The 16,637-nt window shown below is 35.5% G+C and overlaps 1 protein-coding gene across 1 annotated transcript in view; it reads right to left on the bottom strand.

Moving 5' to 3' along the window:
- The window catches only part of DPYD (dihydropyrimidine dehydrogenase), a 972,677-nt gene that overhangs the window by 917,712 nt on the left and 38,328 nt on the right, over positions 1-16,637 (bottom strand). Inside the window, exon 2 of the mRNA XM_010598084.3 lies at positions 6,306-6,416. Within this exon, the coding sequence (XP_010596386.1) occupies positions 6,306-6,416 (111 nt within the window). The remainder of the gene's footprint in view (positions 1-6,305; positions 6,417-16,637) is intronic.

Genomic DNA, 16,637 nt, shown 5'->3' with positions numbered 1-16,637 from the left:
ATAAATTTTTTATATTAAAACAGAATGTTTCACAAAAAACTCAAAAGATTCAAAACAAAATTTATTATTTCCCCTCAAAATATCCTGTAAATAAATACACATATAAAGACAACTTCCATTTCATATTTATTTTGCCCTCTAAATATATTCATGCCAAGTTCTTCCTTTCTCCTATATACCCCCATCCCATTCTTGATCATTTCTCTTGAGCCTTCTACACCAATATCAGAGTCACTGCTTCCCATCTTCCCCCTTAAATGCATCTTCCATATAAAAGTTAGACTCATTCGGCTACAGGCAAATATGACTGACTCATGTTGATAATTAAAACTTCTTCATGGTCTTTCTTTTGAAAGAGTTCTATTATTACAGTTCTGTCTTCTTCAAAAGAATATAAGAACTTCTTGGCAAGGCCTATATCTTATTAATCTTCATTCCACTGTGCTAAGTGGCAAGATGTTTTGTCCATTTCAAACAGGCAATAAATGCTGAAACAAACTAGTGACTGAGACTCTGAGGCTCACACAAGGAAAAAAAATGTTTTATCAAAACCTGTATTTTTTTTTTTTTGTATGTTACTTAATAACTTTTGTTGTCAACAAGAAAAAGTCAATCATCTCTTTTAATTTACTTATTAAAAATCAGATTTAAGGGCCCTACTGCCAGATTGCATGGGTTCAACCTCTACTTCCACCATTTAGTTGTGGGACCACAGACAAGTTTGTTAAGCTTCCCCTTGTCACAGTTTCGTCATTCTGGATGGAGATAAAATATAGTATGTACTTCATAAGGTGGTTCTGAGGCTTAAATGAATTACTTCATAAAAAGCACTTAGAAATCTGAATGCAGGTAGCAAATTTTAAATGTACACTATGGTTTATTTTATTTTTATCTTATTACCATGGGCACTTATTATGTGTCATGCTTTAGAACAAATTAGCTAAAATTCTTAAAAGCATATCTAATAATTGTCTTTAATTGTTCTTTTTTAGTTTCACTTAGGATAAGTTTTCTGATTTGTAACATTTTCTGGTCTTCAGAAATTGCTAATGGAAAAATGAGTGCAAAATATTTATGTAATTAGGATGGTTCAGAAACGGCAAAAATAAACAGCAGTTATGGAATACCTGCTTAAAAGATACTGGAAATGACTGCTTCATGCTTCATTAGCCAGCATGAACACATTTTCCAGTTAAATCCCCTACTGAATTCAGAATTTCCAATTAGTATTAGAAGGGTATTCAATTGCCAAGTGAAGAAACTGCTGGACAAAAATTTCACAATTGCTATTCTTAATGTAAATTTTAGGGTCAAATTGACGCCTATTTTCTAAGAAGCCTATGATTTGTTTATTAAAACCAAATTTTTATTATTTTGATAATTTTTGACTACTCATCTTGCAAATTTTGTATATCTTTGAGTAGCGTTCATTTCAGTGCCTGGTACATGAGGTGCTTCAAGCACCTAAGGAATGGAAAGAAGAAACAAAGGCAAGGGCAGAGGAAGAATAAACAACGGCTCATGAAAAACTTCTCTGGGGCTTCAAAGAAACCCAACTCACAACAGTGGTGTAGATATGCAAAGAATGATAAGTCGGTGATTATGTGAATCCAATAAAAACAGGAGAAATTTAAACCAAAGCAACACAGTTTTAAAAAAAATAAAATAAAAATAAATAAAACCTTTACACTGGTGGTCAGGGAGTTGGTTAAAAATGTACCTCTTTGGCTGATATAAGATTGTTGTTGTTGGTTGCCATGGAATCGATTTCGGCTCTTGGCGACCCCCTGTGTTACAGAGTACAACTGCTCCATAGAGTTTTCTTGGCTGTAAGTTTAACAGAAGAAATCACCAAGCCTTTTTTTTCGATCAGTGGGTTCAAACCACTAACTTTTAGGTTAGTAGTTAAGGGCAAACCACTTGTGCCACCTAGGGGCCTCGAGATGGTTTTTGTTGTGTGCCATCTAGTCGATTCTGAGTCACAGCAACCCTATTTGAGAAAGTAGAACTGCCCCCCAAAGGGTATCATGGGAGCAGATTGTCAAATCTTTTCTCCTGCAGAGATGCTGGGTGGGCTCAAACTTTTGAACTTGAGGCTAGTAGCTAACCACTTAACCATTATGCGACCAGAGCTCCTTACCTTGTAGTTACAGGTCATGAACTTAAAGTGAGATCAGTCATCTTGGTTGTGTGTTTTTCGCAGTCACAGTCAGCTCTGGTAGTTAATTTTATTTAGTCAGGCTGTACACAAAAGAATGATTAAAATGATGAACCATGGAAACTAAGCTCATTCTTCAGTGAAATATTGCAATTTCCCTTGGTCCCCTAAAGCCCTACCTCTAACCACGCATTCATTCCCCTGTCCTACTTTCTCCCTATTACCTAAGGCAAAGCCCCATTTCTTACATTTTCAGGTTCCATCAAACAGGGTTGTCCTTCGACCACCTTTAAGGCTTTTATCTTACATCAAAGAACACATTTTAGGTTGAGGGTTAATTACTCAATTAGCACATTACACGATATTAGGTTTCACAAAACTCCATCTCTAACATAGTGCTGGTGTCTACCTCACCTTAAGCATGCCCCTGAGCTTCCTGCCATTGGTATTTTCAAGCAAATACAGATTGACCATTTGTACTCAGAGGAATTTTTATATCAGATAAGAAGTTTGATTAGAAAAGCCTCAGAATTCATTGCAAATATAGGTATTACTCAAGACTATGCACATCAAAATTCTAATTCAAATAACAGAAATTTTTTTTACAATGAATTTTTATTTTCAGCCTCTAGACATTATAAGCATTTATATTTTCAATCTTATTATCCAAGGCCCCTTGATATTTTTTAAATTTAACTTTTTTGATTTGAAATAACTGTAGACCGATATGCATTTGTAAGAAATAATATAGAGAAATCCCACCAGTTTTGCCCAATGGTTACATCTTGCAAAACTATAGTACAATATCACAACCAGGATATTAATATTCATACAATCAATACAGAACATTTCCCTCACCATAAGGCTCCCTCGTGTTTCCCTTTTACCCTTGAACAGGCACACTCACTTCCCTCCTGCCCAAACACCCTCCTTAACCTCTGGTAATCATTAATCTGTTCTCCATTTCTGTAATTTTATCATTTCTACAATGTTATATAAATGGAATCATAGAGTATGTAACCTTTAGGATTGTCTTTTTTCACTCAGCATAATTAACCTGTAGATTATCCATGTTGTAGTATTTATCAATAGTTCATTCTTTTTTATTGTCAAGGACTATTCCATGGTAAGGAGACCTGGTGACCTAACAGGTTAGTCCTTGGCCACTATCAGAAAGATTGGCAGTTCAAACCCACCCAGGGGTTCCATGGGAGAGAGACCTGGCCATCTGGTTCCATAAAGATTACAGCCAAGAAAATCCTATGGGGCAATTCTACTCTGTCATATGGGGTCGCTATGAGTCAGAATTGACCCAACAGTACCCAACAATAACAATATTCCATAGTACGGATATACCACAATTTATTTAACCATTCACCCATTGATTGACATCTGGGCTGTTTCTAATGTTTGGCTATTACAAATAAAGGCGATATAAACATTCTTGTATAGGTATTTTTGTGAAGAAAAGTCTTCTGGAATAAATGCCTCACTGTGCAATTGTTGGTCCAGATGATAGTCACATATTTAGTTTTTTCAAAAAGCTTCCAAACGGTTTCCCCCAGTAGCTGTACTATTTTCTGTTCCCACAAGCAATGTATAAATGACCCAGTTTCTCTACATCCTCGCCAGCATTTGATACTGTCACTATTTTTTTTTTTTAATTTTCACCATTCTGATAGGTGTGTAGTAATAGCTCACTGTGGTTTTAATTTGCATTCCCCTAATGTCTACTGATGTTGAACGTCTTCTCATTTGCTTATTTGACATCTGTATGTCTCCTTTGGTAAAATGTCTTAGATATCTTTTGCCCATTTTCTGACTGGATTTTCTTGTTGTTCTTTCTTTGTTTCTTACTGTGAGCTTTGAGAGGTCTTAATATGTTCTAGATACTATTCCTAGTTGGAAATATTTCCTCCCACATTGTTGCTTGTCTTTTTATCCTTTTAAAAGGTTCTTTCTCAGAACAAAAGCTTTTAATTTAAATGAACATCAATTTATCTTCTTTTTCTTTCCCAGGTCATGCTTTTGGTGTCAAGTCTAGAAACTCTTTGCCTAGCCCTAGATCTCAAAGATTTTCTCCTATTTTTTTCTAAAAGTATTAATTTTTACACTTAAAGTCCACGATCCATTTTGAGTTGATTTTTTAAATGATATGATTACGTTGAGGTTCACTGTAGGCTGGATTTCAATGGATTTCCCCCATATTTTCCTCTATTGAATAATGCTAGGATTATTCTCTTTCTATTTTATTCTTTATCTACGGTCCTGATTTCTTCCATAACATAGATTATTGGAAGGTGAATTACTAAGTACGTTTAATCCATTCTAAAGGTATTCATGAATATTATCAAAGATGTTGTCAAACTGCTTCTCTAAGAATTTGGGTCAACGTACATTTGCTGGATAATGTAGAAAACTGTCCATCTTACTGCATCTTCGCCAATTATAAGAAACATAATAAAATAAGAAACAATTTACAGGTACATTTGCTGGATAATGTAGGAAAAAATGTCCATCTTACTGCATCTTTGCCAATTATAAGAAACATAATAAGAAACAATTTACAGGAGTATACTATAGAATTGAAATACCAATTTCCTTAAAATAACAATTATAACAGAGTTTCTTTTCTAAATAAAACTCTGGCCATACAACAGTTTGACTATATATAAATGAGAGACCTTAGGGAAAAAATTACCTAATTTCTCTGGATCATAGTTCTCAGACCCTTAAAATGAGAGATTTAGGCTTGGTAATCTGTAAGAGCTTTCTAAGTTTGAAAATTATATGATCCTCCTTTTAATGCCATTCAATTGTTCACATCATGATAGGCAGTCATGGCTTACAGTCTGTCTATTCCTTAATCTAATTAAGACCACACAGGTGTCCTTCTGAGAGCTCTACTAGAAGTATCATAGAAAGCAAAGCTCACGGAACTGGAGCAAGGAAAACTGAATTCCCAGACTAAGTCTGCTACTAAATGGCTAAGCAATCTTCTCAAGTCATCCTGTTTTTCTGTGTTTCCTTGTTTCATTCAAAAAACTTTGCTGGGTGGTTAGTGACAGAAAAATAAAAAAATAAACAAGCAAATACACATGCATATAGACACACACATACACTCACACTCACAGTTCCTTCCCATCCTGAAAGAGTTCATAATGTGGAGAAGAAGTGAGAAATACATAAAAATAAACTAAGATCATAAAACTGTACAGTACAGCACATCCAAAGTACCAAAAGAGCCAATGTCAAATAACCTACAACTACTAATTGTCTCCCTAGATAGGTGTGTTTGGGAAAATCAGGTAAAATACATGAAAAAAATTGCTTTCCAAAATTAAAGGTTTATGTACCCCTAAATGGCATTTTAATATTGCCTTCAAGGTTGTACTTTTAACCACTTACGGCCTCACAATCCTAGCTCTGTAATCACCTCATGGGCCCAGTTTAATAAGGTTCTTGGAATCTGTAATCTCAGAGAAACACTCTTTTGCTCCTGAGTCTCACCTGGAAATATTCGAGATTGATATCTGAAAATGCATCTGTTCCCTCAAAAACATAGTTTTTCAAATGGTTTAAATACTAGTATACCCTTCTTTGAGGAGCCCTGGTGGCGCAGTGGTTAAGCACATGGGTGCTAACCAAAAGGTCGACAGATCGAACCCACCAGCCACTCCTCCGGAGAAATATGTGGCAACCTGTTTCTGTAAAGATTTACAGCCTTGGAAACCCTACGGGGCACTTGTACTCCGTCCTGTAGGGTCGCTATGAGTCGGAATCTACTCAATGGCAATGGGTTTGGTTTTTTAGGTTTTTATACCCTTTTTCAGTTGGAGTATACAAGAAATGTTGGAACTCCTCCGTATCACTGTGTTATTATATAAAAAAACTGTAAGGGAAATTTCACAGATTTTAAGGAAAAAACCGTCACTATACTGAACTTAAATGATGTTTAAGTGTTTCAGAATGTATTTTTTAAAACAGTAAAGTTAAACACACTTTTGAGATTATTCAAATATAAAGTATTTTAAAAATCACAGCTGTAGTTCATATTTAATTGTATTTCTACGTATATGTAAAATTTTGTCTTACAATGTGAGAAACGATAATTTTCAGCAGGAAATCACATCTCAGTGGTACTTACAAAGCAGTTCTTATCAGGGTTTCTTTTCCAATGCTTCTTGTCTAATTTTTTGGCGGCAGTAGAACGCAGAGTTGCATGAGTCTGTGTTCGAGGATTTAAAGCCAGGATGCTCTGAAGACAGTATAAAAAAATGCTTATGTAAATATATTAGCATTTCTCTTAAAGTCAACATTTTATTTACATTTTAAGATCCCTCCCACAAAGACAGGCTGAGCTGAGAGGGCAACTTTTATGCTACATTACAGGGGAAAAAAAAAAAAAAGACTGCATGTGATGAAAACGAATTAGAATAATAACCTAAAATTAGCAAAATGGTGTTTGCTAAGACAAGTGTGAAAATCTGTACTTGGTTAAAAATAATAAGTCCAGTATGCAGAAATGCAAAAAGAATTCATATGTAAAAGGTAAGAAGGACCAAGTTATTTTTACTCCTAAAAATTTTAAATAAAAAATAGCTCAATATAGGGTATGACTTATGAAAAGCTCGAAGTCCAAATTATGGCAAGACTCTTCTAATAGTTACCTTAGAATACATTAATGAGTTATACAAGACAAAATATGAGTGAAATAATTCCTATTATGTTTTCCACATTTGTCAGAATCAGTTCATAGCAAAAATTAATTCTCTGAGGAACACAAGCATACAAATAAACGTGAACCAAAATAACAACAACTGTAATTTGACCAGAGTAGAGGAATCAAAATTATAAATGCTTCAATTTAATTCAATGAACATTCTTTTCCAAATATTTTTTAACAACCTTCACATGTTGAAAAGAAGCATGTGTCACAGCTGAAGAAAAACCCAGGGAAAGGAGATTTAGAAGAAACACAGAAAAGTTCTCAGTAATTGAAGAGCTTTCACATAGAAGAGGCCTGTAGAAATTAAAGAAGGTTAATCTGGATTTTTTAAAATTTGGATTTAGATACAAATAAATGAGTGGCAGCTGAGATTTTGTTAGAACTCACACTAGCCGACTTTACTGCATTCATTCATTTTAGATCGGACAGGAAGGCTTCCCTGTCTAATCCAGATTAGTCTTTTCTGTTCTAGACCACCCAAACTTATCTCTACTCAGACATACCAAACTAAACAGCAACTGCCACTTTATGAATCTTTCTTCCCTCCTAAAAATATCTTGAGCTGAGGGATAACTGTTTAAATCTCTGAGTCTCGGATATGTAGCACCTAGTATGTGGCAGATGCTCATGCCTTAAAATAAATGGTTCAAAAATTGTACATCGAATTTTAACTGCTACTTGTCCTATAACTTGGAAACCCTGGTGGTGTAATAGTTAAGTGCTACGGCTGCTAACCACAGGGTCGGCAGTTCGAATCCGCCAGGAGCTCCTTGGAAACTCTTTGGGGCAGTTCTACTCTGCCCCATAGGGTCGCTATGAGTCGGAATTGACTCGACGGCACAGGGTTCGGCTTCCCCACATGCAAAATGGTAAACACGAGTATCGGGAGACTATATAGTGAAGAATAAATGAAGTGAGTGATACAAAATGCTTTCTAAACTATAAAACATTAACAATTAAATTGGACTCAAAAAGAAATCAGAGGCTATGTGCGACAGTAATTCTCTACGACTTGTTCATGCAGGGTTGAATAAGAACCTGCAAAGATCTAGAGAATGAAATTCCTACTAGGTTTGACAAACTCCATGATCGCCTTCTAAATCTGGATTCTATGATCCTGTGAAAATTAAAGAGTCATGTTCCTCTGAAAATGAGTCTTCACTGAGATTCACAAAGAACTATTAAAACGACCAAAGTAATGAATAGATGAAATAAATTATTATATTATTAGAAATATACTGTTTTTCCTCTTCTACTATAGCAATTCTACAATAAAGTAAACTTACCTAAAGTAACTGTTTGCTAGTAATTTTTTAAAATTAATAAACCTACTTATAAAATTAGCTAGAATATTAATGACTACAGGAAGGATTTAAAAATCATACAAACTACAGTAAATGGTTCTCTTTGATAAATTTTACACTCAATGTTCTTAGATAAGAATAAAATCAGAAAAGAGAAACTTCACTCTGCATTTGATTTAAACTGGTAATAACAATACCTCCCATTTTAAGTTTTAGGGTTTACGAAGTGCCTTCACATGCATCTTCTAACTTTACTTACAAATAGCAACTATTATCTCAACGTTCTGAACAAGCAAGTAAGTTCAAGGTGGTTCAGTAATCTGAAGTGTTTTTCTGAGTGTTCAGCTATTTTCAAATTCATCCGAAGAAGAATTTTATAATGAAATGTGATGTACAACATAGAAGGGAAAACCTTTATAACCACTGTGGTTATCAGCCAAGCGCTTTGACCGCTAAACCACCAGGGCTCCTTATAGTTACCATAAACCCAACAGGAACAAAACCCATTGCCATCGAGTCAAGTCCGACTCATAGCGACCCTATAGGACAGAGTAGAACTGCCCTCACAGAGTTTCCAAGGAGTGCCTGGTGGATGTGAACTGCTGACCTCTTAACCACTATACCACCAGGGTTTCCATAGCTACCATATGATGCAGCAATTCCACTCCTAGGAATATACTCAATAGGCATTAAAACGTTTGTCCATGCAAAAACATGGACATGAGTGTGCACAGAAGCATTATTCATAATACCCAAAAGCAGAAACAACCCAAATATCCATCAACCAACGAAAGGATAAATAAAAAGGAATGAAGTACTGATATGTTCTACAACATAGATGAATCTTGATAACATCACTCTAAGGGAAAGAAGCCCGCCACAAAAGATCATATATTGAAGTCTTCCATTTGTATGAAACGTCCAGAACAGACAAATCTACAGCTACAGAAAACAGATTAGTGGTTGCCTAGGATTGGGGGGTTTGGATAAAATGAAGAGCCACTACTAAGACTATTAAGGGGTATGTGGTTTCTTTTTGGGGTGATGAAAATGTTCTAAATGTAATTGTAAATGTAATTGTGGTGATGGTTGCCCAGCTCTGTAAATACACTAAAATCCATTGAAGTCTACAGTTTGTATGGCTAAATTGTATGGAATGTGAGTTATATCTCACTAAAACTGTTGCCAAAAAATAATCACTATTTGACATCCAGTAGATTTAGCAATATACTGTATTCACTCTAATAAACATTACTGGGACTTGCTTTATTAGCCCAACATAAATGATATAAGATTCTTTTTTGTAATTTCTATATGAGGCAGTCATGATATTCCTGTAATATGCCAAGTTGGATTTTTGTATCCACTGGACAACAAATACAATATGAAGCTATAACTTTTAAATGGTTTCCTCCTTATGATGAAATAATGCCAAAGCAACCCAATAACAAGAACCAATATTAGAAAATCCAGGTAATCTCATTTTTATAGAAAAAAATTTGAAAATATTTAAATATTTAACCTTGAACTATTACCAATCTCATATATTAATTAAAACTGATAAATAAAAAGGTGGCATTTTTAAAAGGTAGTTATTCTGCCAACATTTAAAGCAAACACACTGGGTAACATGCAAGAAAGAAAACTGCATTTTATTTTAGTTTTCACTTCCACAATTCATATTGTGACAAATGATTATGTTTATCTATGTCGGCATAGTAATGTAACTTTTGAGAATAAACATTCTGAATGCAATTTACTGGATGCTTATCACAGTAACTTTTCCTTCACATAGCCTAAGTAGAAAGTATAACATAACATGAAATATTGGGTTAACCTTTTGCAAAAAGGCATGGAGTTGAATTCAATGGATCTTGGGTAAAAAATAAATTGGATTGCAGAGAATGGTTACCAAGGATTTGACTTAATAATATCCCAAATGAAAAGTGATATAAAATAAAAATACAGGACATGAGTGGTTGAGAGCTGTTAAAAACAATTTTCCAAAGCAAGACTTTTTAAAACTAAAAGTCAATATCATCAATATCTAAGCAGCTGGCAGAATAATAAAGGATAGTTCTAAATTGCACTCTTCCTAAGAAATGACCAAAGTCAGGTCCTAACAGGGTCACAGGGTCTACTCTGTGGATAAATTGAGCACCTTAACAGGCCTGTTAACCCCTTCTGATGTAGAGTACATTACTTAGAGAGGGAGATTTTCTCTCATCCAATGAATTTGGCCTTTGGCTTCCCCAATCGTTTTTAGTAACAAAATAAAGACATACTCGTGATTCTTCAGAAAGAAAGCCAGAATTTTAGAAAATTTAACTGCACTAATTTTATTTAGTATTAGCAATGATAGAATATCACCCAGAGCCAAGGGTATGTGAGATCAAATCAGTTATATGTTGTTACTGCTTTGTAAACAATATTCTAGGAAGCAGTTGGTATGCTGCAACATACAAACTATAATTCTCCATTTGAGGAGAGTTTTTCCATATTACCGCAGAGAGCATGGAGGGGAGCCCATATTTACTATAATCACAGGCCCTCTCCACAAATAAAAACCCTAAATCTTAGCCCCAAAATACTGGGAACTTCTGTTTTATTTGAGAGCTTAAATTCCAATTGCAGGAAGTAACTTGACCAACATGTCCTCTTCCTAAAATATGTTTTTTTTTTTTTTATATCACAATATTGATTATTCAAACATAATGCACCATTTATTTAGCTTCCTTTACTCTTTACATTTTAAATTATAAACAAATTGTTTCCAAATCAATACTGGCTATTATCTACTATAATTCTGAGCCATTAAAATGATACCTATATACTGAAATTTTAGACCTACATCTAAAAGCTTAAGTTGATGCATTAAGTTTTGTCTTATTTTAATTGCGCTTAAATGTTGTCTTGGATGGCTTACCCTGAGTCATCTATCAGTTGCCTCCTCCTTGCCCTCAACATCACGTAAAAAAAAAAAAAAGTTTTTCTCTTTTTGGCATCCTCAGGGGGTGCAAATAGTTAACATAGTCAGCTGCTAACTAAAAGGTGGACAGTTCAAGTGTACCCAGTGGTGCTTCGGGAGAAGGCCTGGCACTCTACTTCCAAAAAACCTGCTACTGAAAACCCCATGGAGCACAGTTCTACTGTAACACACAAGGAGTCACAATGAGTCATAGTCGACTCAACAGTAGCTGGTTTCTGCTTTCTCATTTTATCATTAAAAGAAAAAACTATTGCCATCGAGTAGATTCCAACTCATAGCACCCCTATAGAAACAGAGTAGAATCACCCCAAAGGGTTTCCAAGGCTATCTTTATGGAAGCAAACTGCCATGTCTTTCTCCTATGGAGTGGCTGGTGGATTTGAACCACCGGACTTCCATGTAGCAGCCAAACGCTTAACCACTGCATCACCAGGGCTCCTTTTTATCATAAAACTTGGGTACAAATGCCTTGATTTCAATAGAACATATTTGCTATCATTTTTTCCTCAATAAAAATTCTGAACTAACAGGAAAATAGAAGTACCTACTGATTAATCCCTTTGATCAATATTTGTTGCTTCATCCAGGCAACAATTTAACATTGATCAAAGAAGAACCGAATTTTCCAGTACTTACTTAACAGTCTGTTGCTTACAAGACCCAATCTCAGCTAACCATCCCTCCTACACTTCTTTATGTCTATCATTAGTCATACTGCAGGATGATTTTAACTAAGTGTCTTAGGAATTTACAAAAGGTGCCTTTCGTTCTTGAATAGGCTCAGAACTGGAATGGCCACCTTTCTGCTGGGTGCGGAGCAGAAGTAGACAGAATGCAGCTTTGCTTTGCATTTCAAGGTCTAAAAACCTTGTAATATCAGTCCTGGTCAAGGGCTCTCACGTTTCCTTTGTTTTTTTTTTGTTTTTAATACCCTTCCATTCTTTTTCTGGGCACAGGTTTCTCTACCCTTAGGTTGGACCACCTCCCTAAGTAACTTATCTCCCTTTTTTTTTTTTCCATCTTACTAGCACTATATGAAGGCCAACTTGCTCTCTATCCACAGTGGCTAGCTCACTGTTGTCAACAACTACCTACTGAAGGAAGAAGCCTCTGATTGTCTTAAATCTTTCAACTTTCACATATTCACTAAACAGGATGCATAGCATATGAGGTTAAATGTGGACTTAGATCTGAACTCTACTACGTTTGCAGATGGTTTAACTTCTCAATCCCTCTACTTCTTCACTATAAAATGGTGATTAGTAATATTACCTACTCAGAATAATTGTTAGGATGGTTAAATCAGATAACGCATAAAACCATCTAAAATGATGCACACAGTAAGTAGTTACTGCACGTTAGCAGTGAGTATGTGGCAGAAGTTTATATAAGACTCCAGTCAGCCAATAGACATTCATGTTCTTGTACTATCCATTCTGAATACATACCACAGGGATCATTTCACAAAGTACAGTAAGATAGAAAAAAAATGGAAGACAACAAGGTGAAAAGGTAATTCTAAATAAGAACATGCTAAAAATAGAGATGCATCTCAGATGAAACCAAATCATTTGCTGAGTCACGGGTCCCTGAACCTATCTTTGCCCCTAAGCCCTGCAATTTCAAAGGCAGACTGCCTGAAAATGCAATATGCTCTTCAAGAATTAATGTGACAGTGTAAAAGATCATGAAATTCAAGTGCAGATTTTAAAAACCCACTACATCTATACATATAGCAATGCAGGTATTATTTTATAACACATAAACTGTATGTAACTCATAGACCTTTGGTACCAACATGTTTAGATGAATTCTCATTACAGCTCCTTCTCAAGGAAGACAGGTCAATCAAAAAATGATGAATTTATAAAACATCAAAAAACTCATCAACTGGGAATGAATGAACCCTTTCAGAAGGCTAGTCATATTGCCTGAATGATTTGATTCATTCCTACTGAACAGTTAACACAAATAAAATAGTTTCCGCAACTGAAAACATCACATCGATCATGTCGCTCCTATTCAACCAGCTAATATCTGCTACATGACGCTCTTGCTGGCTTCGTGAGGCCCAGTATTTGACCCTCGCCCACTTATAGAAGACGCACCACACAGCAGGCACCTAGCTGTACTCTAACTGAAACAATTGTCTTTTTACTGTCTTTCACAGCAGATTGAGAAGTCAAATACAGGAACCACGACTTGCACATCTGGTATTAGCCTCACAATTCTTAACATCATTGCTATCCAGTCAATTCTGACTCATAGTGACCCTAGATAGGACAAGGCAGAACTGCCCCCAGGGTTTCCAAGGCTGTCATCTTTATAGGAGCAGACCGCCACATCTTTCTCCCGTGGAGAGACTGGTAGGTTTAAATCACTGACCTGCCAGTTGGCAGCCAACTGCTTAGCCGCTGTGCCACCTGGGCTCCCAGCCCATTGCCCTCGAATTGATTCCGACTCATAAATAGCACAGCATGCTAAAGGTGGTAACTTATTCTGACTTAGACGTGGAGAAGATTCTACTGTTTGCAGAACTGTTCAAATGCTGTTCCTACTGGGCATCGACTTAAAAGATGGCTTTAACTTAAGATTGTAAATGGTACCAAATTGATTCTACACTTTTATTAAGAAGAAAAATTAACACTAGCCATTAATTATCTCCTTTTATTCTTTTAACCATTTGAATGATAAAACATTAATAATTCATGTTACTGTTTAAAAATGTTCATTTCAGCAAGTTTTTCAAGTATCACATGCAAACACTTAATAAAGTGGTATCAAAAATATTAAAAAGATGAGAACTTATATTACAGCTATTTTTATTTAAGCATTTCACTACTTCGATTATAAACTGTTTATTATTTAATATAAAGTTTGCAAAGCATTCATGGTTTATATATTTAAATTAAAATCAGTATTAGAAAAAGGCAAAACTACAAAAATTCGTATTAAAATAGGACAGAATGTCTATACCAAAGTATACGTATAAATCTACATAAAGAAACCTAAGACAAAATTATAAAGGGAGAGAATTGATTTGGATTATTATATTACCAAGAAAAAGTCACCACTTTGCTGGGTAATTAGGAAAATTTGTATTCTAGAATTTACACATTTTTTTTTCATTCAGTAAACATTCGTCATTGTACCTCAAAACTTGCTTTACAGCAATTACTTGGCCCAAAGTAAAATGGGCCTTAGAGAGACTTTTTAAGTACTGTTATGATTTACCCTTAAGCTATTGGCTTTTGTGTACAAGATCCACTGGTTTACAACAGAGCTGTGTTTACAAGGCCAAGGGTCATCTTAGTTTAAGATTGAGTAAATTCACACCAGCATGCTAAAAACAAAGCAATTCCGGCCAGCAAATAGGAAAGCTGGAAAATATGACTTGAGGGGAAAGAAGGAAACAGAACATGGGCTGAGTTTAGATTTTTCTTCTTAATTAAATAAATAGAGCAAGTAGCATGATTTTCAGGTTCACAAAGATCATAATAAATCCAAGATTGACTAGTTGGCCTAAATCCATATGGTTAACAGCTAAGAGGAAACATATCTGCACTAGCAAATGATTCATATTAGTAATAAGAATAAACATTATCAAAAGATTTATTCTTTTGGATTTATTAAAATGAAAGATTATCTTTTAAGGATAAGAGTGGGGCAAGAAGTATATGGTGAGCAGGGGAATTGGACTATTTAAAATCAAGAAAATACAACATTTAAAACCATTTGTGTTATTATTAGGAGCCCAGGTGGTACAACGGTTAAAGCATTCAGCTGCGAATGGAAAGGTCAGCAGTTCTTACCCACCAGCAGCTTTGCGGGAGAAAGGTGTGGCAGTCTGCTTATGCTATATAAGCCTTAGTTTCATTCTCGACTCCCATGATTTTTATGCAGTATTCAATGCTGCTGATTCACCTTTCAATCCAGACACTCCTCTACTTTGGTTTCTTTTATACCGTGGTACTAAGGCAGCTCTTCCTATCACTACCTTTCCTTTGATGACTTCCAGTTTCCTTCTTGATCACAATGAGGGGAGCTACCTGCCGAATCAATTCTTGGACCGCTACCGTATGCCCCTCTACTCTTCTCCCTCTGCATTAATGATTACTTTCCTGCAAACGAGCTTTATATCTATATTCCAAACTCCGAGATCTCTGCCTAAATCCACCATCATCCACTTTCAACTGGATGCCAAATATCTCACTTGCATGTTCCATCATGATCTCAATTTCTTCACATCAAAAAACAATGTATTGCCTTTTTCCCCAAAACTTTTAACTCTTCTTAATTTCTGTCAATAATACCACCACTTCTCCAATTAACTGGGCTTCATGCTATGGTCATCTAAGAAGCCCTGTTGGCACAAGGGTTAAGATCTTGGCTGCTAACTGGAAGGTCAAATGTTCAAATCCATCAGCAGTTTTGTAGGAGAAAAGATCTGGTGATCTGTTCCTGTAAAGATTTCAGTCTAGGAAACCCTATAGGGCAGTTCTACTCTGTCATAGTGGGTCGCTATGAGTCAAATCAACTGGACAGCACAAAAAAAAACAATAACTACTACTTCTTTGTTCTTAAGCCTATACATGCCAGTCAGTGTCACTCATGGCTAGCCTGTCCTCTGTATTCCTTATTTCTCCAACCTATTCAGATTCTTATTGCAATAAGCCTGGATCATAAAATAACAGTAGTCTTCTAACAGAACTATTTACCTCAAGTCTGGCTCCATACATATGTAAATGTGTATAGGCACACATACGTGGCTCCTATTATACATATTAATAAAAATCATTACTTTGCCGTTCAGTCTGAGACCCATCTACCCCTCCGAACACCTTTGCTCCAGCCTATTTGTCGTTTTTGGAATCTATGTGCAATGCTACTTCCATGCCTTTGCTCATGGCTAGGATCCAGCAGTTTTATGTTAGTCTAAATACCAACTTTTCTTTAAGATCTAACTGAGAACCATTTCCTCTGAAATATAGGAAGAACTTTCCATCCTTCTACGTTAGACTGCATTCATGCTCTTCTAGAGAACTCACTACCACTGTCATTCATTTGACACAGCATATGGTATTTAGGAACTATTAACATACATGCCCTCTCCCATCAAACTGGCCAGGAAAACCCTTAAAAGTAAGGATATACCTTATGCATCTTTCTGCCCTCAAAACCAAGCATAATACTTTATCAGAGAAAATACGCAAAAAAAAAAAAAAAAACGTTAATGAGAAAATTTCTAAACAGGCTAAAAGAACAGCAACAAATTCCCACCACTGGAGAGAAAAAAAAAAATTAATATTCTGTAAATGTTAGCAGAACAAACAGAATTCTGTTTCTCCTTAGTGTACATTCTGTTTTCGAGGGGAAAAGGAACACCATTCAGTATTTGTCAGCAGTTAAAAAGATTTTAAGCCATATAATAATTAACTACTCCAAAATGGAAGGTCA

The sequence above is a fragment of the Loxodonta africana genome, chromosome 3, assembly GCF_030014295.1.
Source record: "Loxodonta africana isolate mLoxAfr1 chromosome 3, mLoxAfr1.hap2, whole genome shotgun sequence".
NCBI lineage: Eukaryota > Metazoa > Chordata > Mammalia > Proboscidea > Elephantidae > Loxodonta > Loxodonta africana.
Note: the sequence above shows the minus strand (reverse complement) of the source record. Positions and strands in the feature narration are given on the sequence as shown.